We start from the raw sequence: 23,635 nt of genomic DNA on the forward strand, positions 1-23,635 counted from the left end.
AAAATCCCCCAAACCCAAATGAATTAAAGTCCCCCAAACCCAAATAAACGAAAAACGACAAAACTAAACAAAAACTCATAAAAGAAATGAAAAACCCACAAAACAAATCAGGCAAAAAATCCACAAAAACAAAACAAACAAAAAACCCACAAACCAAACAAATTAAAAATCAGAAACCCAAATAAACTAAAAACCACAAACAACCCAAAGTAAAGAACACATGAAGCCAAACAAACTAAAAACCCACAAACCAAACTAAAAAGACACAAAGGCAACCAAATTAAAATCCTCAAAACCCAAACGAAATCCTCACAAACACCAAACAAACAAAACCTCCAAACTAAAAACCACCAACCCAAATAAAATTAAAACCAACCAAACAAAACCAAACTAAAAACCACAGACCCAAATAAATTAAAGACCACAAACCAACCAAACAAAAAAGACACAAACCCAAATAAACTAAAAACCACTAAGCAAACAAACTAAAAACCCAAAGTGAAGAACACACAAAGACAAACAAACGAAAACCCCACAAAAGCAAACAAAGTAAATTTCCAATATTAATAAGGTGCTAAATGCAGAATGAGCTTGGAATGCTGATGGGAAATTCCCAATTGGAATTCCTGCAGAGGGTTGGGTTGGTTTTGGGTTCAAAACTCATCCCGTTCTACCCCTGCCAGGGCAGGGACACCTTCCACAACCCCAGGGTGCTCCAGCCTGGCCTTGGACAATTCCAGGGATCCAGGGGCAGCCCCAGCTGCTCTGGGAATTCCAAAATTCTTGCTCTGTTCACTAAAAAGCAGCCAGGAAGTTACTTTTGGATAACAGCAGCCAAATGGGTTCATCATCCATCTTGTTTGTGTTTCTGGCCCTTTTTGGGTGGATTTTTTTTTTCCTTTCTGGAATGTGCCTCAGCAACTTCTGAGCAACTTCAGTGCAACTTCCAAGGGTATCCCAGAGGCTGCAGAGGAGCTTGGCTTTGATAGCGGGGTCAGGGGAAATTCAGGAACAAACGAGCCCAGAGTGGGGGATGTGGGGAGCAGCCTCAGCAGCTGGGGCTGTCTGCCACTCCTCGTTCAGACTTTCAGGTAAATCCAGCACTGGAAACCTCAGAGTAAAAATGTGGGGAAATGCCTCATAGTAAAAAGCCTTATAGCAAAAATGTGTAAAAATAGTAAAAAAAACTCTGGATGCAGGGAAGAAATGATGATGCCTGTACCAGATCAGAAGGCTGAAGGATAGCTTTGTTAAAACTATACTATATCACATTAATATACTTAATTAAAGAAATACTGTACTATTCTACATACTTACTTCTTACTTACCTTACTACAAACTTGTGACTCTCTGCTGAGAGTCCAACCCAGCTGGATCCATTGGTCACTGACCCCAAACAACCTTCACCAGAATCCAACCCAGCCACCACTGCAGGTGAACAATCTCCACACCACATTGCACATGGGGAGAACAAAGGAGCAGAGATAAAGATTGTTTTCTCTTCTTCTCTCTGTGCTTCTCCTAAAGCCAAGGAGAAAACAGCATGGCAGGCCATAAAATCCTGGATTTTGGGAGGTGCCAGCACAGGAACTTTAATTTGCCTTTTTTTTTTTTCTGCAGGGAAAGAATCCCTGGATTATGTGGAAAACGGGGAGAGCAGGGCAGGACTGTCAATACTATTGAGTGCCAGGGTTGTTCTACACAGGGCAGTGTCTGCAAGAGGAGATGGATAATTAGATTTCAAGCCTAGCCCTGCATTGATTCCATCCACAATTAAGTGGTTTCCACCTCATGGAAAACATTTGGCTGGCAACAGGTTTGCCTTGAGCAGGTTTTTCATGGGGAATTTTTGCTGTGTCCCTGCTCACAACCTGCAGCTCCTGGTCCATTTCCATGGGCCACGGATTGGGAATGAGGGATTTGGCACAAATGTTCCCTGGCTGTGACGTGGATGGGAATCTGGAGGGAGAAACAGCACCTGGTTGGTCAGAATCCCTCACCTGGGCTTTTTGTCCCAAATTAACCTGAATTCCTGCTGGTGCTTCAGGTCTGTGCCAGCACTGGAAGAACTGGTGAGAATAAAAACCTCGTTTTTTAGGAAGACCCAAAACCACCTCCTGCAGCATTTAGACAGCAGGTGCTGTTTTCTGGACAACTACCAGAGCCCAGAAAGCCACCTGAGAGATCCAAAACTGCCTTTTAAATCCTATTGAGCTGCTTATTCCCACTTTGCTCCAGGACAAAAAGGATGGAACGGAGCTGGAATTGTTCTCCTGGTCACAAGCACATTCCAGGCAGTGCCACTCCTGCCTTGGGAATGGCAAATGGGCATGGCAGGGGTGATGCAGTTATTTTTGCCAGCCTTGGCAGGAGCTGTGTGAGTGCTGCTCTGTCGTGTGCAATAAATTTTGGGATGTAAAATCCAGCCAGGTGTGTGCCCTGTGCAGGGGTGATGAGCTCAGAGCTGCAGCAGGTGCTCAGGCACTCATAAAGGAAAAATTTTGATTAGAGGGTGAAGGAATAAATGGAAATTTAGTGTGCTGGCAATTTAGCTGGATTTCCCTGGGAATTTGGGAGTCTCGTTCATAAACCCACATTTCCTTAGGTGGGGAAAAGGGACAGAAAGAAAGAATGGGGATGTTGACTGAGCTTGGCTCTGGATCCAAGAGCTTTCCGTGAGTTCCCAAGGTCAAATATCCATGGGGTCGCTGCAGGAGCTGCAGCTGAGGGAGGGGCAACCCCTTAAAAGCTCAATTTCTGTGGATTTTCCTGCCTGTCCCTGTCCTGTGGGGTGGGGTGAGCCTGTGACCCTCAACTGATGATTCCAAAGCATCTTCCTGACGTGGTCACCTCGTCCTCAGGGTGGGAAGCCCAGCTGGATTTTGGGGAGGATCCAGGAGATTCTCTGAGGTGCAGGATGGGCTCAGCTTGTGCTGCAGCTCCAGGGGGAGCTCATGGTGCTGCTCCTGGAGTGCTCAGTGGGATTTTTGGAGCTGTAACATCCTGGAATCCCTGCCCTGGGAATGGCAGTGACCAGGAATCATTGGGAATTCCTGTCCTGGACACTGGGGTTTGGTGGCTTTGGATGTGCTGCTCCTTCCCATTGCTCCAGTGAGGGCAGAAGGGAAAATCCCACTGAAATCTGTGTGGATTTGGGATTTTCCTGCTTTTCCCCTCCCATTCTGGTGTTTGTGCTATGGATGTGCTGCTCCCAATATTCCTCCTGCTGTCTCTGAGTGTTCCCATTACTCCAGCAAAGGCAGAGGGGAAAATCCCACTGAAATCCATGTGGATTTGGGATTTTCCTGATTTTCCCCTCTCATTCCAGTGTTTGGTATCTGTGCATGTGTCTTCTATTATTCCTCCTGCTGTCCCTGAGTGTTCCCATTGCTCCAACGAGAGCAGAGGGAAAAATCCCACAGAAATCCATGTGGATTTGGGATTTTCCTGCTTTTCCCTTCCCAATCCATCCCAGCAGAGCCACATTCCAGGATGATTTTTCTCCCCATCAGCATCCCAGACTCACCAGCTCTCCAGGGAAGGAAGAGTCAAACCTCCTTGTTCTTTTTTTTTTTTTTTCCCCTTTTAACCACACAAAAAGATTTATATTACTTCAATGAGCTCCCAGCCAGTCTGCCTTAATATCCCACTAATTGATTTTAAGGCTTGGAAGCAGCAGAGCTAATTAGCATTTGCTGACTCAGCCCCAAGCCCCCCTCCCCTCCAGAGGATGGAGCAGAGATTGACCCACGTTTGCTGCAGCCCTAAATGAAGTCGAGAGAATATTAAGTGTCTCTTGTTGGCGTGTGATTTGCATATGCAAATGAGCCCAATCAGCGCCGGAGAGAGGCCGTGCAAATAGGAGTCTCTATTAAAGCATTTAAGCAAATTCAAGTGACACTTTCAGTGGAGGAGCTGCCACTCCTGAGGGAGTGAGGGAAAAACCAGCGCAGGAACCCTGAGGGGCCTCTGGAGCTCGAGTTTGGCCTGTTTTGCTGCTGAATTTGGCACATTTTGGGGCTGAATTTGTCACATTTTGGTGCTTCATTTGGTCCATTTTGGTGCTTGAATTTGGTCCAGTTTTGATGCTTAATTTAGCCTATTTTGGTGCTGAATTTCATCCATTTTGGTGCTGAATTTGTGTCATAATGGTGCTGACTTTGGCCCATTTTGCTGCTGAATTTGGTCTAATTTTGGTGCTTGTCTCATTTTCTTGATGAATTTGGTCCAATTTTGATGCTTAATTTGTCCCATTATGGTCTTGAATTTGGCCCATTTTGGTGCTGAATTTGGTCCATTTTGGTGCTGAATTTGGTCCATTTTGGTGCTGAATTTGGCCCATTTTGGGGTTTCATTTGTCCCATTATGGTGCTGAATTTGGTCCATTTGGGGGCTTGAATTTGTCCCATTTTGGTGTTTAATTTGTCCAATTTTGGTGTTTAATTTGTCCCATTTTGGTGCTGAATTTGGTCCAATTTTGATGCTTCATTTGTTCCATTATGGTCTTGAATTTGGCCCATTTTAGTTCTTAATTTGGTCCATTTTGCTGCTGAATTTAGCCCATTTTGGTGTTTAATTTGTCCTATTATTATATTAATATATATATATATAATATTAATATATTAAATAGATATTAAATATTTATTAAATATACCAATAAAATAAACAAATAAGCTACCTATAAACCTATACACCGTTAAATCTATATGAAATATATGACATGTATATTAAATATTTATTAAATATATATTTAATATATCAAATGTATATGAAATATATATCAAATATATTACATAGATATAAAATATATATTAAATATAGCAATAAAATAAACATATAAGCTCTCTAAATGAATATATTAAATACATACATTAATTTATGTCAATCCAGGTGTTTCTCCCATACTGGCTCAGACTTCCCCCTCCCACATCCCCCTTCCATCCATTCCCTTGGTGAGATCCCACCAAATCCCTGAAATTCTGGGATCACATTTCAGCCTGAGGGGGAAACGATGAAATCATTCCAATCCCGGTGCCAAAATCAGAGGAGAAAAAATCCCATTTTTGCCCGGGCAGGGGGAACGGGGGGTGGGAATTTGGCAGCTGCCCTGGCATTCCATCAACGGGCTGCGTGTTTGCAGCTCTGCACAAAGGCTGAGGGCAAAGAAAGAGGCTGCGTAAAAAAAGCTCAGGAAAATGCTTCCAAATAACCCATTCAGAGCCCAAAACCCATTCCAGAGCACTTTTCCCTTTTTATTCCTCCCTGATGGTTTTTAGGAAGAATTTGTCCTTAGATTACTTATTTATTACTGTGGAGAATCTGAGATTTCACTGGAATTTTTATCTGCAGGGTCCATGATTTTCCTCTGGGCCCTGCTGGAGCTGGGAGTATGGAAATTTGATCTCCTTGTCGGAGGAATAAATCTGAATTTCACAAAATTAGTTGATTTGTGATGAGGATGAGTTGTGAAATGAATTTATTGTTTTGCCTTGGCCTTGTGGAGGAAGCAAATTTGCAGGAATATTTCCTTCCTCTTATTTCCCTCCCCATTTTTACTTCATTCTGGTGTTTTTTCACCCATAGCTGGGTGTCCCACCTGTGCAAATAAAAAATATATGTGCAACAATATTAAAAAAAAAAATTTAAAAAAGTCCATTTATCCCCTGAATTTTGGAACATCTTCTGCTTCAGCCTCTTCCCAACCCTTCCATCCCTTCCAGAGTTGGTTTTGCTGCTGGAATTATTTTTTCCCCCATTGCTGTGTCATTGAATTCTGTGAATTTTCCCCTCCTGCAGATTTAATCCCTTTAGTGTAGGGCTTGGCTGGAGCTCGGGAATGTCTGAGATGGGCATTGGAGCCACCCTGGATTCACCAGGAGCTGGAGCTTGGCGTGGAGTTCTCCTTTTAGATCAAAAATTACATAAACCCTGCTCGGTGTGAGGGGAACAAACAGGATTTGAAGCCCAGGAGTCTCCAAAATCTTAATGGAACTGACAGAGAGGTGATTCCAGAATTATCCAGAGAAATGGGAGCAGTTTGTTCCACAGGTCATGTCAGAAATTGTCGGATTTGTGTTTTTTCAGAGTGCCCTGGACAGAAACCCAAGTCCCAGACTATCCTGGAGTTCATATTCCAGACATTTTGTTATATATTTATAAATATTTCTGGATTTATTACTATAAACTAAACCAGAGAAATCTTTTTTCCTATCTTAGAATAACAAATATTGTTTTTACCCCACTCCTCAATGCCAACTCTCATCCTATAAAATTAAACCAGCACAGAATGGGAGGAAAAAATTTATTTATTCCCTAACAATAATCCCATTAATTGTGTTTTGATGGGAATTCCCAACCAAGTCCTGGTGTTTTTATCCCAAATCATCTCCCAGCATTTCAATAATGAAATTCTGTGTCCTCAGGAGCTGGTGGCTGCTAAGGAAAGAATTCAGCAGGAAAAAAAAAAAAAAAACCTTCCTGGAAGTCAAATTCCTCGTTCTACATTTGTAATTCTGCATGAGCAGATCCTCAGCAGGCCAAAGCAGCTGGAATTTGGATATTTTACAGAAAAATCCATGTTCTGCTGCAAGGGCAATGGAGCAGAGCACAACAAAGGCCTGGAGCAATTTGTGTGAGCAGCAATTGGAGCCCTGAAATTCCCCCTGGAAATTCCAGGGGCAGGCTCCAGCCTTGGAAGCCGAGTGGCTGGGATCAGAGCATGGATATTCTGATTTTTTTGTGGAGAAATCAGAGGGGAAGGGGAAGTTTTGAGTGCTTGGAGAAGCGTCACATTGATGTGTTGAGCCTGTCTGGGTTGTGCAGCCCCTGAAACTCTGATTTTTATGGAATTCTGGGCTCTGCAGAAGATTCAGGCCCGTTGTGAGGGTTTTTATCTGGGTTTTTTTTTTGGGTTCAGTCCAGGCCTTTCTCTTCCCACTTGCTCCCTGTCCTTTAAAGCAGATCCGAGTCCTGTTTCCATGACAATGTTTGTACAGTAGATGCCTTGCAGTATGGATATATAGATTTTTTTCTCATTTGTAACATCTCCCTGCGTGTATTCCTGGTGTATTTAAGGTCTCCATGAGCTGTTTATTTATTCCAAATAAATCTGGGATAAACACCCAGATTTTGAGGGAAGCTTCCCAAGTGTCTTGTGCAGGGAGAGAGGAGGGAATGAGGTGAGTTTTGAGTAAAAGGAAGGATGGGAGCACTCCTGTTGTTTTTGGACATGAAATGAGTACACAGGAGCTTGGTAAGTCCAAAAAAGAGTCAGTTTTATTCAAACATTTGGTATTTCGAGAATTCCAAAGGTGGCCATGGATTGGAGGATGGAATTACCACCTCTCCAACCACCCTGCTCCAAAGATCAATCAACCATTTCTCTCCACCCACACAGAAATATGTAAATATTCTATTTATACACGAAATTGTGTGGGAACTCTGACTCTCAAATACATAAACAATATCAGAAGACTAAAGAAGTTTTATGAGAACTTTAAAACTTTTAAAAGAACCATAAAAGAAAACGGAACAATTTTAAAAATCAGGTCAACGCACTCCTTGTGTGCTTGGTGTCTTTCCAGCTTTCCCTGCATCCCTGATTTTTGGGAAAGGTTTTGGGACATGTGAAAAACGCCAATCACTTGGTTTTTAAAATTTTCAAAGTTGAATAATAATAAAATGGTTATAAAAATAATAATACAATTAGAGTAATCAAATTTAGAGTTAGGAGAATTACAAGACAATAAAAAGCAAAGAATTACAGACTTCTGGATGCTCTCGGACAATAAGTCAGGAAAAGCATCCCTTGTGAACAAAGGAATCACCCTTAAACCAATACACTTGTTGCATATTTATATATTTTTTATGGTTATGCATACATTCTGTTTAAAACAAGAAACTCTGTCTGTTGTATGTCAGCTGTTTCCTTTAATCCCCATGGTGTCTTTGAGCCTGAGCAAGACCTGAAGAAATTAGTTTTTTCTGATAAGAAAACCATAAATTCCTCTCCTTTGGAAGATTTAGGTGTTCCTCGAAGCCAGTATCTCATTCCTAAAAAAAGAAACTCCCCCCACATACATAGTCTCTATTTTAACATTATGTTGTAACCTAAAACTATATTTAACACACTACTTAAGAGAATTAATACAGCACAACTTTCTAACATGACACATATAATATTCATTGCAATATTTGTGAAAAGCTTGTGTAATTATCTTTTAGCTCTCCATTAAACAGGTTGAGATTATGGAAGAAAAGACAGGGCAGCCACAGAAATCAGAGTGAGGTTTTGCTGAAATCGGGAGAAATTCTTGTCCCTGAATAGATTCAGGCACTGGGGAGATCCCACGTGCAGCTACAAGAGCTGAGCCCTTCCCAAACGCTGCCTGAGCTGAGCCCTGGGCGTGTTTTTATGACATAATTGGATCACTTGAGCTGTGTCTGCAGTGAAGGGGATAAAATTACCATCTGGAGGTTTGGGTTTTTTATTTTTCATCAGTTATGACCACAAATTAATAATGAGTCTGTAGAGCTGCAGGCAGCTGGTGACCAAAATTGCTGTGGCAGCTCTGTGGGCTGTTTGTGGCACCATCCTTGGGATGGTTTTGGTTCCTGGGTGTTGATGTGAGGTGGCTGCACTGCCAGCTCAGCCTCCTTTGGCTTTTGCTGTCATATTTTGATGTCAGTGGTGAAATATTTCATTTTTCCCTCTTCCCAAGGGCACTTCCCACAATTTCTGTTCTCTCCCTCGCTGCTTCACCTCCTGCTCTGGGAGGCTGATGTCTTGGGAAGTCTTTTCTACAAAATATTGAGCATTTGGTGGTTTTGGGTAGCCAGGCTTCCTAAAGAAGGAGCAGAGAAAGATGTGAGGGGAGCTAAAGGAGAAGGGATCCATTCCCAAGGCAGCTGGGAAATGAAAACAAACAAGTTTATCCCTGTGTGTTTGGGGGTGTGAGGCAGACCTTACAGAGTCTGGGAGGAGCTGAAGCAAGTGGAAGCTGTGAATTGTGGGGAGTTCAGGCCCCAGCCCTGATCTTTATCCACGGTGTGACCTCGGTGGAGCTGAGCTGGCTCCGTCTCCTCACATGGGAAGAAGGGAGAGCAGGAATGTGCTGTGAAATCCTCACCTGCCCTTCCAAAAGGCTTCTGGCTCCTCAGTTTGGGGAGGACAGGGAGATGCTTGAGCTCATCCAGAGGAGGCAACGAGGCTGGAGAGGGTTTGGGAAACCCCGTGAGGAATGGCTGAGGGAGCTGGGGGTGCTCAGCCTGGAGAAAAGGAGACTCAGGGGTGACCTTATCACTCTACAACTCCCTGAAAGTTGCCTGTGGCCAGCTGGGGCTGGGCTCCTTCTCCAGGAGATGACAGAACCAGAGGACACAGCCTCAAGTGCTCCAAGGGAAATACAGGCTGGATGTCAGGAAGTTTTTCACAGAAATAGTGATAAAGTTCTGGAATGGCTGCCCGGGGAGGTGGTGTAGTCACCATCCCTGGTGTGTTTAAAACAAGCCTGGATGTGGCACTGGGGGCCAGGGTTTGGTTGAGGTGTTGGGGCTGGGCTGGACTCAATTTTGAAGGTCTCTTCCAACCTAATCATTCTGTGAATTCTGTGGAAGCTGGGAGTGAGGGAGAACTGAGCTGTGTGTGATGCTGTGGGGACACCCAGGTGACACCCAGGGACACTGGCTGTGTCCCCAGCCCTGCCCTTGCAGCCCAGCCCATTGCAGAGAGGGCTGGAAAGCCCAGGAATGCTGTGTTGTGGTGCAATATTTATTTATTCAGTATTATATTTATTTATTTAGCAGATGGAGCTGGCTGCAGCCCCCGCTCCTGGGTGAGGAGCCAACAGCCAGAGGAGATCAATGAGCAGCTGAACAATGTGGCCTCTAAAGTTGGAAGTGGCTTTTTTCCCCCAGAACAAAGAGTGTTCCGTGGCCAGGGCTGGCTCCAGCGAGGAGCAGAGCAGACCAACACTGGCACCCAGTGTCTGTGTGGGATCAGTTCAGACGGAGCAGGGGGATCTCAGACTGATCCCACACCGAGCTTCAGACCTGATGGGTGGGATGGAGTGAGAGCCCTGACCTGCCCCGCCAGCTCAGCTCCGTTCTGCTCTGCTCTGCTGCCTGCAGAGGCTCCCTGGAACAGAGGCTGTGTCGGAATCTGAGGTATTGATGATCCCAAAATTGCAAAAAGTCTCTGTCTGTCAGCCCCGCTGCCAAAGCAGAAGCCATAATTGGTCTGTGCTGGTTTCAAGGTTGTTTATTCTGTTTATCTCTAACATGTTCTGCTGCCCTGCCGCAGCTCTGTCCTGCAGGGCAGCGTGTGGGGCTCTGCCCTCAGTGGGATGGTACAAACATTAAATACCACAAACTACCTGTGCTGGATTTACAATAACGTGCCAATATCTGTCACCTACGTTGGACAGCGTGTCCCCAGCCTGAACCAACAGAAAAATGCCAACACCACAGTGAAACATGGAGGGCATGAAGAAGGAGAAAAAGGACAAGGCACACCCAATTTCCTCCATCTTGTCCCCTTTGGACCCCTAATCTAGAATCCTAAAATTTTACTTTTGCACCTGTGCCACACTTAATTATTACTTATATCAAACACTCAGAGCTGGTAATTCATCCTGTAAGATTGAAAACTCTTTTCCATGGACAGAGATCACAGCCAGTGTCTCTGGGGGCTCTGTACAGGGGGGTTCTGACCCCTGCCAAGGTCCCAGGGCAGCCAGAGGGAAGCTCTGAGGACAAACATTAGAAGGGGGTTTGTGTTAGGTGATTTTGAAAGTCTGAACCTCTCAAGTACCTCAGCCAATGGAGAAAGAGAGAAGGGAAATGCAGCTGGGAAATTGGGATAAAATAGAGGCTGCAACCTCTAAAAATGTGAGACCCCCCATGGAAATACCCCATAGCTTCTCCATTTTTTTCCAGTAAATTTCCAGGACTCCTCTGCCTCCCTTTTGGACACAAACCTCTGGTCTTTGTGGATGAATTTTCCTGGCACCGTGGAATGGTTAAACCTGGGCTGAGGGAGAGAGGGAGGGAATGCAGAACCACCCCTCTTCCCCGGGGAAGGGTTTTGGAGTCACTCTGCAGCTGTTAAATGCCAGCTCAGTGGAGCCTTTAAACACACACTTAAAGCCATTCCTGCTCAGCAAAACACTTCAGCAGCTCCTTTCAATTAAGCCCTGCTCAAGTGTTGTGGCACTGGGAGGCTGGAGCTGTTCGGGGGGATAAACACATCCCTGATAAACACATCCTTCAGGGGGATAAACACATCCCTGCAGAGGATCCTGCTGGTGCTGGCTGAGGCTCTGGAGGCTGAGCTGGGCCAGGGTGAGGCTGTTCTGCAGGGCCAGCACAGGTCTCCTGTGGCCACATTTCCGAAATTCCCACGAGGGCATGGAGGGAATGGTCTCAGACTGCCAGAGGGGAGGGTTGGATTGGAGAGAGGGGAAAATTCCTCCTTCTGAGGGCTGGGATGGAATTCCCAGAGCAGCTGGGGCTGCCCCTGCATCCCTGGAAGTGCCCAAGGCCAGGCTGGACACTGGGGCTTGGAGCAGCCTGGGGCAGTGGGAGGTGTCCCTATGCAGGGGTTGGGGGGGAATGAGCTTTAAGTCCCCTCCCAACCCAAACCATGCCCTGATCCTGGGATCTGGATCTTTATTCCAGCCAGGCTCTGTGGCATTCACATTCTCTGGACAGACAGACAGAATTCCATCTCTCAGGAGAAGCACAGAGAGAAGAGAAAACAATCTTTATCTCTGCTCCTTTGTTCTCCCCATGTGCAATGTGGTGTGGAGATTGTTCACCTGCACTGGTGGCTGGGTTGGATTCTGGTGAAGGTTGTTTGGGGTCAGTGACCAATGGATCCAGCTGGGTTGGACTCTCAGCAGAGTCACAATTTGAGTTAGTTAGATGGCTAAGTAAGAAGTAAGTATGTAGAATAGCATAGCATCTTTTGAAATAGTATATTAATGTGATATAGTATAGTTTTAACAAAGCTATCCTTCAGCATTCTGATCTGGAACAGGCATCATCATTTCTTCCCTGCATCCAGAGTTTTTTTACTATTTTTACACATTTTTGCTATAAGGCTTTTTACTATGAGGCATTTCCCCACATTTTTACTCTGAGGTTTCCAGTGCTGGATTTACCTGAAAGTCTGAAGGAGGAGTGGCAGACAGCCCCAGCTGCTGAGGCTGCTCCCCACATCCCCCACTCTGGGCTCGTTTGTTCCTGAATTTCCCCTGACCCCGCTATCAAAGCCAAGCTCCTCTGCAGCCTCTGGGATACCCTTGGAAGTTGCTCTGAAGTTGCTCAGAAGTTGCTGAGGCACATTCCAGAAAGGAAAATGGAAATGGAGTTTGTAAAAAGGAAAAAAAAAAAAATCCACCCAAAAAGGGCCAGAAACACAAACAAGATGGATGATGAACCCATTTGGCTGCTGTTATCCAAAAGTAACTTCCTGGCTGCTTTTTAGTGAACAGAGAAATATTGGAGGAGGGGGAAAAAAGTAGTTTCCATTTAGTTTTATCTCTGGCTGTACTGGAAAGAAATCATGGCACGAAAAAGAAAAAGGATAAAATGAAATGAAAACGATCCCATTTATTTCCTTTACTGTAGCACACTCTGGACAGTTCTTGTGAAGATTAAAACTCTTCTGAACTAAGGCAGATTGTGCTAAAACACTGCTGAAATATCTCAGACAGTCCTGGAGTATCTCTGGGGTACTTGGCCCAAAAGTTATGGATGCAGAGTGAGAGGAAATGGCTCTGTGTGGATCTCTTCTCCACTCTCCACATCCGGATGTCCACTTAATTTTGAATTGTGATGGAAATCTTGGGGATATTCTCCTTAAAAATCTGTTTTTTCCCCTTGAATTTCTAGGATTCAGTGCAGGCTGGCTCATTAGGAAGTTATCTCTCTGCCCTGACTCTCCTGTTGATTCCTGTGGGTATCTTGACTTCCAACCCATGAAAAAATCCAGGAAAGGCAGGAAAATGCAAAGAAAGGTTTAAAAAAATTTAAAAACCAGAGTGGGGATTAATTTGGAGGCGTGTGTGCAGCGCTGCCTGAGCCAAGTGCTTGAGGTCAATGATTTTGTTATTTTTGTGTGCTCCGTGCAGCCCCGTTCTGTGGGATTTATGAATTATTGCAGCCTGCCTCGCCTTCCTTCCTCTTTTATTAGGGATGGAAATTAGTGGGGAATGCAGAGATGTGATGTACAGCCTCATATCATCAAAGTTGTGCTCCTTGATAAGATTTCAAGGTTAGAACAATGATAGCGTGGAAATCTCAGCCCGGGTGATTTGAGCCATAAAAAAGCTGCTTTTAGCTATGTAAATAGGGTAATAGAGCCCAAACCTCGGGCTTGTTTCACATCCCAGCAGCATCAACAGAGAAAATAGTGCTGGAGGTGAATTGGAATAGGAAGCAGGGAAGGTTTCTCCTCATGGGGGTGTGAGGATGGATTTGGGTTTGGTTTGAAAGCCCCTGGGACAGGTCAAGGAGCTGATGGTGAGCAAGGAGAGAAGCATCTCTTTATTTTTAATTTTTTTCCCCTTTTCTTTCCCTGCTGAAAATGAGAGCTTTGGGGGCCTGGGAGAGGCTGATGTAATTAGGCTGAATGCGTTGTGATGGTGGGACTGTGGCCAAGGATGTGTTGAGTCACATCTAATGACTTAAAAACTCCTAATTAATTTCGAATGAACTGGAACAAGGAGGCACAGCTTGACGAGCACCAGGTTGTGAAAGCTCCTGATGCTGAAAACTCGCAGTGTGGAGGCATCCCGGGATGAGGAGAAGTTGGGAGCAGCCTGGTTAAAAAGAGTGGAAAGAAATGGATGTGAGAACTCAAGGTGGATGGGAGGAAGATTCCGGTGTCGATCAGCAATTCTGGGAGCTCTGCAGCAACTCAGAGTTCAAATGAGCAGGGAGAAAGGGAGGAAAAAATGAAAATCAGTGGGCTGAGGTACACATCAGCAGTTCTGGGAGGTCTGCAGCAGCTCAGGGAATGGGTGATGGAAATATCTCAAATCTCCAGTTCCCGTTTCGAGTTCAGCCTGTGAAATCTGGGAGTCAGATCTGCTCTGGTGCTCACAGGTCTGGCCCCAGGAGGAAAAGGATAAAAGTGTGGATGAAGGAGGATCCTGGGTGGTGCTCCCAGGGTGAAATCTCAGGATCACAGAGGGGTTTGGGTTGCAAGGGACCTTAAAGCTGTTTGTGTCGGAGTCAGATTTGGGTCTGTACCCCTGATTCCCAGAGCTCTCAATAAAAGCACATATGCATATAATTACATCCCATGATTATGTAACAGTTCAGTGGTGCCCATGGTGGGGTTGGCTGAGGGTTGGAATTCGGGACCTTTTCCAGCCCTAAGGAGGCTGGAATTTCGGGAATTCCATGAATTCTGTGAAGCTCCAGTGCCGGGTCCTTGGGCTCTGCTCTTCCCCTCTCAGGGGAAGGGAGATTTCTGCAGTTCTTGTTTGGATCCCAAACTGGTTTGGGTGGGAGGGGACCTAAAGCTGATCCCATCCCACCCCTGCCGTGGCAGGGACACCAGCACTGTGCCAGGGTACCCCAAACCCTTTCCAACCCAGCCTTGGGCACTTCAGGATGGGAAATCAGAGTTTCCCTGGGCACCTTGAGTGAGCCCTCACCTGGTACCAGCTCTGGGTGTAACCCCAACCCCTCTGGAGACACTTTTCTCTCTCCATGAGCAGGAATTTGAAGATCTCCTGCTCTTGGGTGATGTAAAAACCCCAATCCAAACTCCCTGCAGCCACCCAGGGCAGTGGGGGGTTAATGCTGCTTCCCCCAAAGCTGCTGTGCCTCCCCTCCTGGAACAAGATCTGAAACGTGCAGGCAGCTCAGTGAAGCAGAATTTTAATCTGAGATCTGTTTTTCCCAAGTCTGATTTTAAGATCCCATGCAGGTCAGGGTTGCCTGATTCTTCACAGTTCATTAAGTAGAGAGCAGCTCGTGGTAGAGATTGACTTTTAAAAATGATGGATTTTTATTTATAGCGGAGTTCTACTCATTAATTTTAAAGGATGGAAGCATAAAAGCAGGAATGGGTTCATTAAAAAAAAAAAAAAGTGGCATTGGTAATTTAATTAAATTGGGGGTTTGAGTATCATTACAAAAAATGAAATGTTAGTTCTGGGCTGCTTTTCCACCCGCTTGGTTGACAGCAGCCCCTGCTCCCAGAACCTGCCTGGGCAGGAAAATCTCCAGGTGGAACCTCCCAGCTCCAGGGGCATTGGGGGAGGGTGGAAATAATGGGTTTGGGGGCAAGAAATGGTGTCTGGAGCTGGGATCTGCCCCTGGTGGTGTGCAGGGAGGGGCTGGGGGTGGCTGGAGCCCCAAAAACTGGGCTTGGGGTGGCTCAGATGTGACCAGAGATCAGAGTTACAGCAGAAAATCCCAAAACTGGGCTTGGGGACACTCTGATATGACCAGAGCTCACAGGGACAGCAGAAACCTCCCTGAAAATCCCCAAAAACTGAGCTTTGGGACACTCTGTGTGTGACCAGACCTTGCAGGTGCAGCAGAAAAACCCCTAAAATTGGACCTGGGGACACTGTGTGTGAGCAGAGCTCAGAGTCACAGCAGAAAAACCCCAAAATTGGACCTGGGGACACTCTGTGTGACCAGAGACCAGAGTCACAGAAGAAAAAACCCTAAAATTGGACCTGGGGACACTCTGTGTGAGCAGAGCTCAGAGTCACAGCAGAAAAACCCCAAAATTGGACCTGGGGACACTGTGTGTGACCAGAGAACAGAGTCACAGAAGAAAAAAACCCTAAAATTGGACCTGGGGACACTGTGTGTGAGCAGAGCTCGTGGGCACAGCAGAAAAACCCCAAAACCTGACTGAAGCAGCTCAGGAGTGATCTGAACATGGCATTAACATAAATCCCATTCCAGGTGATGTCTCATTGCAGAATTTGGGCTCACCACAGACCCAGGTGCTCTCTCTGGGAGCAGGGAGCTGCTCCTGTGTCCATTTGGGATTAACCCTTCCCTCCCCTCCTGCCAGGAATCCACAGGAACATCCCACTCCCCATCCCAAAGCGCTGCCCACAGCAGAATTTCCCTCAGCACTGGGGATTGATGTCCCATTTCCCCAGCTCTGCCTGGGTTTTATCCCTCTCTGTGCGTGCCAGGGCATCATTTTCCTTTTTCTCTCGCCCTTTCCCTGGGCAGGGCTGCAGAAAATTCATCATTTTCCAGCACTGAGTGTGACCAGGGCTCTCCCCTGCTCTCCCAGCCCTAATGAAAAGGAACCATCCCTGGAGATGCTGCACAAGGGCCTGATTTCAGTTTGATGAACTCATTTTTAGGCCTGCTTGTCTTTGCTCGGGGTTTTTATCGGCCTTTAAAACTGTGATTGGAGTGGATTATTCTGTTTTTAATGACAATTATTCCATTTTTCCTGAGGATTTACCCCAGCCCTGTGACAATTCCTTGTCCCTAACCAAGCCCTGCTTCCCTTAAATGATTTTAATGACAATTATTGTGTTTTTCCTGAGGATTTACCCCAGCCCTGTGACAATTCCTTGTCCCTAACCAAGCCCTGCTTCCCTTAAATTATTTTAATGACAATTATTGTGTTTTTCCTGAGGATTTACCTCAACCCTGTGACAATTCCTTGTCCCTAACCAAGCCCTGCTTCCCTCAAATGATTTTAATGACAATTATTGTGTTTTTCCAGAGGATTTACCCCAGCCCTGTGACAATTCCTTGTCCCTAACCAAGCCCTGCTTCCCTTGCAGCCCTGCCCAGCCACACGTGCGGGAACCCGGGGCGGCTGCAGAACGGGGTGCAGCAAGGAACCACCTTCAGCATCGGGGACAGGGTCAGGTACAGCTGCAACCCCGGGTTCTTCCTGGAGGGCCATGCCCTGCTCACCTGCCAGGCCAGCTCGGGACACGGAGCCTCCTGGGATTTCCCTCTCCCCGTCTGCAGAGGTAACGACACCCCCCTGGAAATGGGATTTTTTGGGGTGGGGTGTGGGGTTTGGTTCGAAAGGGTTAAAAAAACAACTCTTCAACTTCAAAAAAACAAACAAAAAAAACCCTTCAAAATTCTGCAGAGGAAACAAGATCCCCCTGGAAATGGGTTGTGGTGAGATGGTTGGGGTTGGGTATGGGGCTTGGTTCGAAAGGGTTAAAAAAACAGCCCTTCAACTTCCAAATAACAGAAAAACCCTTCAAAATTACAGAGAGGATAGGAGATCCCCCTGGAAATGGGGAGTGGTGAGATGGTTGGGGTAGGGTATGGGGCTTGGTTCGAAACGGTTAAAAAACAGCCCTTCAAAAAAACCAAAAGAAACTTCAAAATTCCTTTTTGTGCCTTGCTAATTGTGCTCCCACGGGGGCTGGGGTGTCTGTAAATACACAAATATCTGTGTTGTTCTACCAAAAACATTTGCTGCTGCTCTTGAAGTCTCTTCCCCTCGATTCCCTGTGTACTTCAGCAGAGCATCTCCTATTGATCCTTTTATTGACTCTGCCTGTGCGATCAATCAGCCCCTGGGCCATGGAGCTGGGGTTTCAAGTGAGCAAATATTGTTTTTTTGGGATGTTTTTAATGCTCCCTTGCATGGGTAGCACAGCACAGAGGTGTGTTGTGCCTCTCAGTGGGGTTTTTTTTTGGGTGTTTCCCTGCTGGTTTGGGGCCAGGAGCGTTTAGAGAGTGTGAGGAGGGGCTCGGAGTGACTTGAGAGAGGGCTGCTTATCCCTGGCGGTTTTTGTGATCAATGATGATGCTTTTCTCTAAATTAGGATGGTCTTTGTCACTTTTATAAGACTTTTCTTTAAAAAAATATATTTTTGGGTTTCACTGGAGGTGCAAATACTCACAGAATCAAGGGATGAAGGCTCATTGATTCCAGCTCCTGGCCCTGCACAGACACCCCAAAATCCATCCTGAGAGTGCTGTTCAAACTCCCCTGGAGCTCTGGCAGCCTTGGGAATGTTCCCATTCCCTGGGGAGCCCGGGAAGTGCCCAGCACCCTCTGAGGGAAGAACCTTGCCCTAAATCCATCCCAATATTCCATCAGGAGGAGCTGCAGCCCCTCTGAGCTCTGCCCTCAATCTGAACACCCTCCAGCTGAACACCCCAAGTGCCCTCAGCTGCCCCTCCTGCCCCTTCCCCATTCCTGGCCCTCCTCTGGACCCTCTGAAAGGTGAAATTCCCTGAAATTCCACCTGGAGAACAGGCAAAGCAGCACCTTGGCAGGAGAAAAGGGAATTCCCTGCTTGCATGGAGCATTTCCTCTGCTCTGAGAGCATTTCCCAGCGTCTTCTCCTTGCCCAGCTTTGTTCAGCATTTTTGGAGGAAACACCAGGAAGGGATAATCCTGACCCCAGCTGGTGCTGGAGCTGAGGGTTGGCATCGTTTCCATTTCTGAGATCCCCTCTCCAGCTGGAGGAAAAGCCCAGCTTTGCTTTTCCACCCTGAAGTGCCAAACTCGTGTTTGATTTCAACGCTGCCCTTCCAGTCTGGAGTTCAGCACCGGGGCTGGTGGCGCCTGAGCTGCTCCAAGGAGGAGGAGGAGGATCCAGGGAATGGCTCCAAGGACAGCACAAAATGTGCTTTTCAGCTGCTGTGATGGAGCTGTGCCTGCAGCTGATTCTGCATCCCTCCACATCTTTGATGCCTTGAGAAGGCTGAGCTGGAACAGAGGCAGGGCAGATAAAGGAATAAAGCAGGGATTTATTAAAATGGATCCACCTTGGGCAGCACAAGAGCCCAGCCAGGGCTACACCCAAGATGAACCAAAGTGGTCGCAAAAAATGGACACCCAGTCACAGGGTCTCTCACTTTTAGAAGTTCTGGTCCATTTGCACATTGGAGTTCATTGTCCAATTCCAGCTTTGGGTTATGAAGTCCCATCCTTGTTTTTCTCTCTTCAGCCCACATTGTTTATACATTAAAAGAGAATACATTAAAAAAGAATACAATCTCTTGGGCCTGAGATTTGGATCATTTGTCCTTGGTCCCCAGCTGGAGAAGGAATTTTGTCTCTGTGCAGAGAGCTCACCATCCCCTCATGTGAAGCCCAGACCCACATGTGAAAAACATAAAAGCCAAAACCTGAGGCATCATCTCCATCCCTCAGAGCGGGCAGTGCCCCTCCCTGCCCAGAGCAGTGGGGTTTGCTGTGACTTTGGGGCTGCACTTTTGGGCACTCCAGGGCTCACCCCTCGCCTTTGTTGCAGCCGACGACGCCTGCGGGGGGACCCTGCGGGGCCAGAGCGGGATCATCTCCAGCCCTCACTTCCCCCTGGAGTATGGCAACAATGCAGACTGCACCTGGACCATCCTGGCCGAGCCTGGGGACACCATTGCCCTGGTTTTCATGGATTTTCAGCTGGAGGATGGATACGATGTTCTGGAAGTTGCTGGCACGGAGGGATCCTCGCTCTGGTAGGTTCCTGCTGGTGTTTGTTCCTTGTAGGGTGCTTGGGGTGGTGCTCGTGGGCTTTGTGGGCAGAGCCAAACTTCACAGGGTGGTGAGAGTGAGCATTTTGGGCCTGAAGGAGGGGAAATTCCCAGTTATTCCCGGTGGTTTCCTTCTAAAACTTGGGATTTGCTTGGCAAAACCCAAGTGAGCGTTGGCTGCTTCGAGTCCTGCTGTGTGCAGTGAGAGTCTGTGGTGTGGCTGGGTAGAAGGAGAAAGGTTAAAAAAAAAACCCAAATAAAATAACCCAACCAGTTATTCCCTGTGGTTTCCTTCTGAAACTTGGGATTTTCTTGGCAAAACCTAAGTGAGCATTCGCTGCTTCGAGTCCCGCTGTCTGCAGTGGTGTGGCTGGGTAGAAGAAGAAAGGTTAAAAAAAAACCCCAAATAAAATCACCCAACCTCTGAGAACCCCTCAAACTCTGCCACACTCAAGCCTTGGTTTGGCTAAATGTTCTGAAATCCATTGCTGTCAATGAATTTCTAGAAATGTTTCACCAGATCCACTTGTCCCTGGGACAGGAAACAGAATTCCAGCCCCTCTCTCATCCCAGGGGCTGCCTGGAAAATGCTCTCAAGAATATTGCTTTGATTTGGGATAAAGGCAAATATTTCCAATGTTTAGGAGCTACCCCACTGCTCTGAAGGCAGGAGAAATAAAGAACTGCAGAGGGAATTTGATGTGTTCCTCCTGTTGGTTTTGTAGCAAAGGACACAGCAAATGGTTAAAAGTCCTCACTGGCAGCAAGTGAAAGGTCCTGGAAGTTGGATTTAAACCCAACATCCCTCTGGAAGGGAAGAACGAAGCTTTTGAAATAATCAGGTGTTGCCTGGGATTATCAGCAGCGAGTTAAATTGTGATTATTTGTGAGGATCCTGTTGCAAATCCCATTTATTTGAGTGATTTATCCTGGCTGGCAGTTCTGAGGAAACAGGATTGGAGTGTTTAGGGTCTATTGATGGGAGGGAAGTTGCCATTTACCACGTCCCAATTGTTTACTGTTCCCAGGCCCCCTTGGAAAATTAGATGTTGCTGTTTGATGAAAAAAAAAGCCCGAGCTGGTTTTATTAGAATGCATTAATATTTTAGGGCGCTGTTGGTTCGTAGGCACTCAGCTGTGCTGGCTGGGAAGATGGATGGAGCTGGTTAAAAAACATTATTCAGCCTGGAGGTGTTGCCAGAGCAGAGCTGTGTCTTGTCATGTCAAAAATAAAACAAAGCCTGGCAGAGGGAACCTGCTGTTAAAAAAAAAAAAAATTCATTAATAAAATTAATAAACTCCTCGTAAATACAGCAGGGAAAAAAAACTTGAAAAATGCCAATTGTGGGCAACATAAGCCTGGCTTTGAGCTGAGCCTGTAGTGCACACACAGTCCTTAAAACTGAGATTAAAGCCCGGGTTAAGTTTTACAGGTGTCACTTTGGGGCTCATTGGAGGGAAAAATGATGGATCCCCTGAATTTCACATCCCCAAATTTCATATCCCCTGAATTTCACATCCCCAAATTTCACATCCCCAAATTTCCCATCCACACGAGCCGGCCCATTCCAGGGCATCTCATTTCGCATTCCTGAAGGAAAATTTGCAGTCCCACAAGTGGAATTGCAAAGAAGTCTTGTTTGGAATTTCATCTCTCCGAGCTGGCCCGGTAATTAAATTCAGATGAGTCAGTTCTCAATAATTTTTGCCCCTAGGGGAAAAAAAACCTGGTGCTCCTATCTCATCTTTAACCATGCTGATGTGATTCAGCAGGAAAAGAGAGCTCAAACCCCTTTTCCCCCGCTTCTGCCTATGAAAAAACTGATTTTAATTATTGGTAATAGGGCAGAGAGACTTGCAGCCAATTCTCTTGAAGCCTCTCACAGCTGAATATTTCAAATATTTCATTTTCTGAGCATTCTGAGTAGTTTTAGTCATGGCCAGGGCTGGGCACAAATAAATAAAATTCAATTTCATCAGGAGGATAATTCCTGTGTGATTCCAAGCTATGGAATGGCACCCAGTGATGATATTTATGAGCCCATTAACTCAGCACTTCAAGTAACCTTGACTTGACCTGCTTTTAGAAAAACCTGCATTACCATTCACTCTCCCAGCTTTAAAAATGGATTTTTTTTGTTTTTTTGGGTTGTTTTTTTTTTTTTTATGAGCCAGCTTGCTTTAAGTGCTTTCTCATTGATCCCACAGCCTGGAGAATCCTGAGCTGGGTTTCCTTTGCTCCCCAACCTGTTGGATGTGAATCCTGCAGGAAGAATTCCAAGGGAGCTGTTTGAGACAGATTAATAAAATCACACATTTACAGCTCTTTCAGACTTTGTGCCAAAAGATTGGAGAAATAAAATCCTGCTGGGTGAGCCTGTGGGGTCGGAAGGGCAGGCTGGGGTCTCCAGGCTGGGAGGTGGGATGGGAGGCACAGCTGGAGGTGCCCTGCTCTCCTTTGGGCCATCCAGCTGTGATCCTGCCCCGTCCCCAGCATGTGCAACGCTCCTGATCCAGTGGGAACAAGAGGATCTGTGAGGTCCCAACAATCCAGTCCAGTCTGGGCTTCTCTGGCATATTTTAACATTGTGTTGCAACCTAAAACTGTATTTAACACACTACTTAAGAGAATAAACACAGCACAACTTTCTAACATTACACATATAATATTCATTGTAATATTTACGAAAAGCCAATCATAAAATATGCATTTTTCACAGCAGGGACAGAAAAACCCATGTGACAACGGCCCCATGACCTCTCCCCTTCAATCCAATCAAACAGGATCCGATCCCATTCCCACTCTGCCCCCAAAGTTACTTTTCCATGCATTAATATGATGAATTCCATTTGCTGCATAGTGGAAAGCTTTTAATGAATATTCAGATTGGGAAGGAGATGCTTTTAGGCCCAAAACGACCCTGATAATGGTTTAATTACCCTTTTTATCCCAATTTGTCCCTTCTTTGTTGTTTGGTCACCTCAGGGGCAAAGATCCCCATGGAAAGGCCACTGCTGTGTGCCCAAGGGATGAGGGGCAGGGAAGCCTGTGATAGTGGAGAGAAAAAAAAATCCCTGAAGGTCATAAATTCTTAATTTCTTTCTGCGTTTGTCCTGCAAGCAGAGTTAAAAAAAAAAAAAATGTTTGCAAGAAGCCTCAATAGCTGTAATCTAAAAAGAGATTTTTTTTTTTTGAGACTGAGACTGAGACTGACACGCCTGGCTGGAAGCTGAGAAAAATATTGGAACCTCCTTCAGGATGTGACCCAAAATACAGAGTGTAAAGCAGTGAATAATACCCAGATTTGGCAGGGGAAGGAGCCTTTAAGCAAGCGCGGGTGATGTTTCGGGCTGTAAGAAGTGGGAGAATTTGGGATTCTCTTTAAAACACTGTCACAGCAGAACACTGATTTCTCCCAGCTAAAGCAAGGATTTGGACAAATATTGGTGGGAAGGATCCGTGCCTTCACTCCGAGGTGTTCCAGGAGCTGTCGGTGCCTTTTTTTCATGTTCAGACACCAATTCCTGTCATTTTTGTGCCGTCGGGCTCTGCTGTGCCTGTGCAGGGAGGTCTCCCTTTGCACAGGGATCCGGGGAGCTGCGTTTTGGTGTCAGGATGTGTCTGCCAGAGCTGATAACACCCGTGTTCTACACCCTCCCTTATCTGCAGCTTCAAAGGGAGCAGCGCTGACACCTCGGATGCTTTCAAAGGCCTCTCCCTGCTGGGCTTTCTCCAGGCCCCACTCAGGGATGTTTTTCTGCTATTTACAAGTTGTTTCAAGGATGGGATCACTTTGTTTTCAGACGTCACAAAATCTGGTTTAAATGCTCTTTTTGCCTGCTGGCTTTTGCCTTGCTGGGTTTGCTGCAGCTGCTGCCCGGATCCCTTCCCTGGGCTCGATTTCCATCACTCCCTGGTGTGGGAATGCAGGGCTTCCCTCTGGCTGCCCTGGCAGGTCTGGGACCCTGGCAGGGGTCAGAACCCCCCTGGACAGAGCCCCCAGAGACAGTGGCTGTGATCTCTGGCCATGGAAAAGAGTTTTCAATCTTACAGGATCAATTACCAGCTCTGAGTGTTTGATATCAGTAATAATTAAGTGTGGCACGGGTACAAAATAGAATTATAGGATTCTAGATGAGGGGTTCAAAGGGGCCAAGATGGAGGAAATTGGGTGTG

At 46.2% G+C, this 23,635-nt stretch overlaps 1 protein-coding gene across 2 annotated transcripts in view; it reads left to right on the forward strand.

Annotated features, from left to right (window-relative positions):
- CSMD2 (CUB and Sushi multiple domains 2) overlaps positions 1-23,635 on the forward strand; it is a 224,638-nt gene that overhangs the window by 45,055 nt on the left and 155,948 nt on the right. For both annotated transcript variants that reach the window (XM_030290568.4, XM_030290570.4), the window contains exons 4-5: positions 16,785-16,979; positions 19,236-19,443. In XM_030290568.4, the coding sequence (XP_030146428.4) occupies positions 16,785-16,979; positions 19,236-19,443 (403 nt within the window). The remainder of the gene's footprint in view (positions 1-16,784; positions 16,980-19,235; positions 19,444-23,635) is intronic.

Source organism: Taeniopygia guttata, chromosome 23 (genome assembly GCF_048771995.1).
Source record: "Taeniopygia guttata chromosome 23, bTaeGut7.mat, whole genome shotgun sequence".
Classification (NCBI taxonomy): Eukaryota; Metazoa; Chordata; class Aves; order Passeriformes; family Estrildidae; genus Taeniopygia; species Taeniopygia guttata.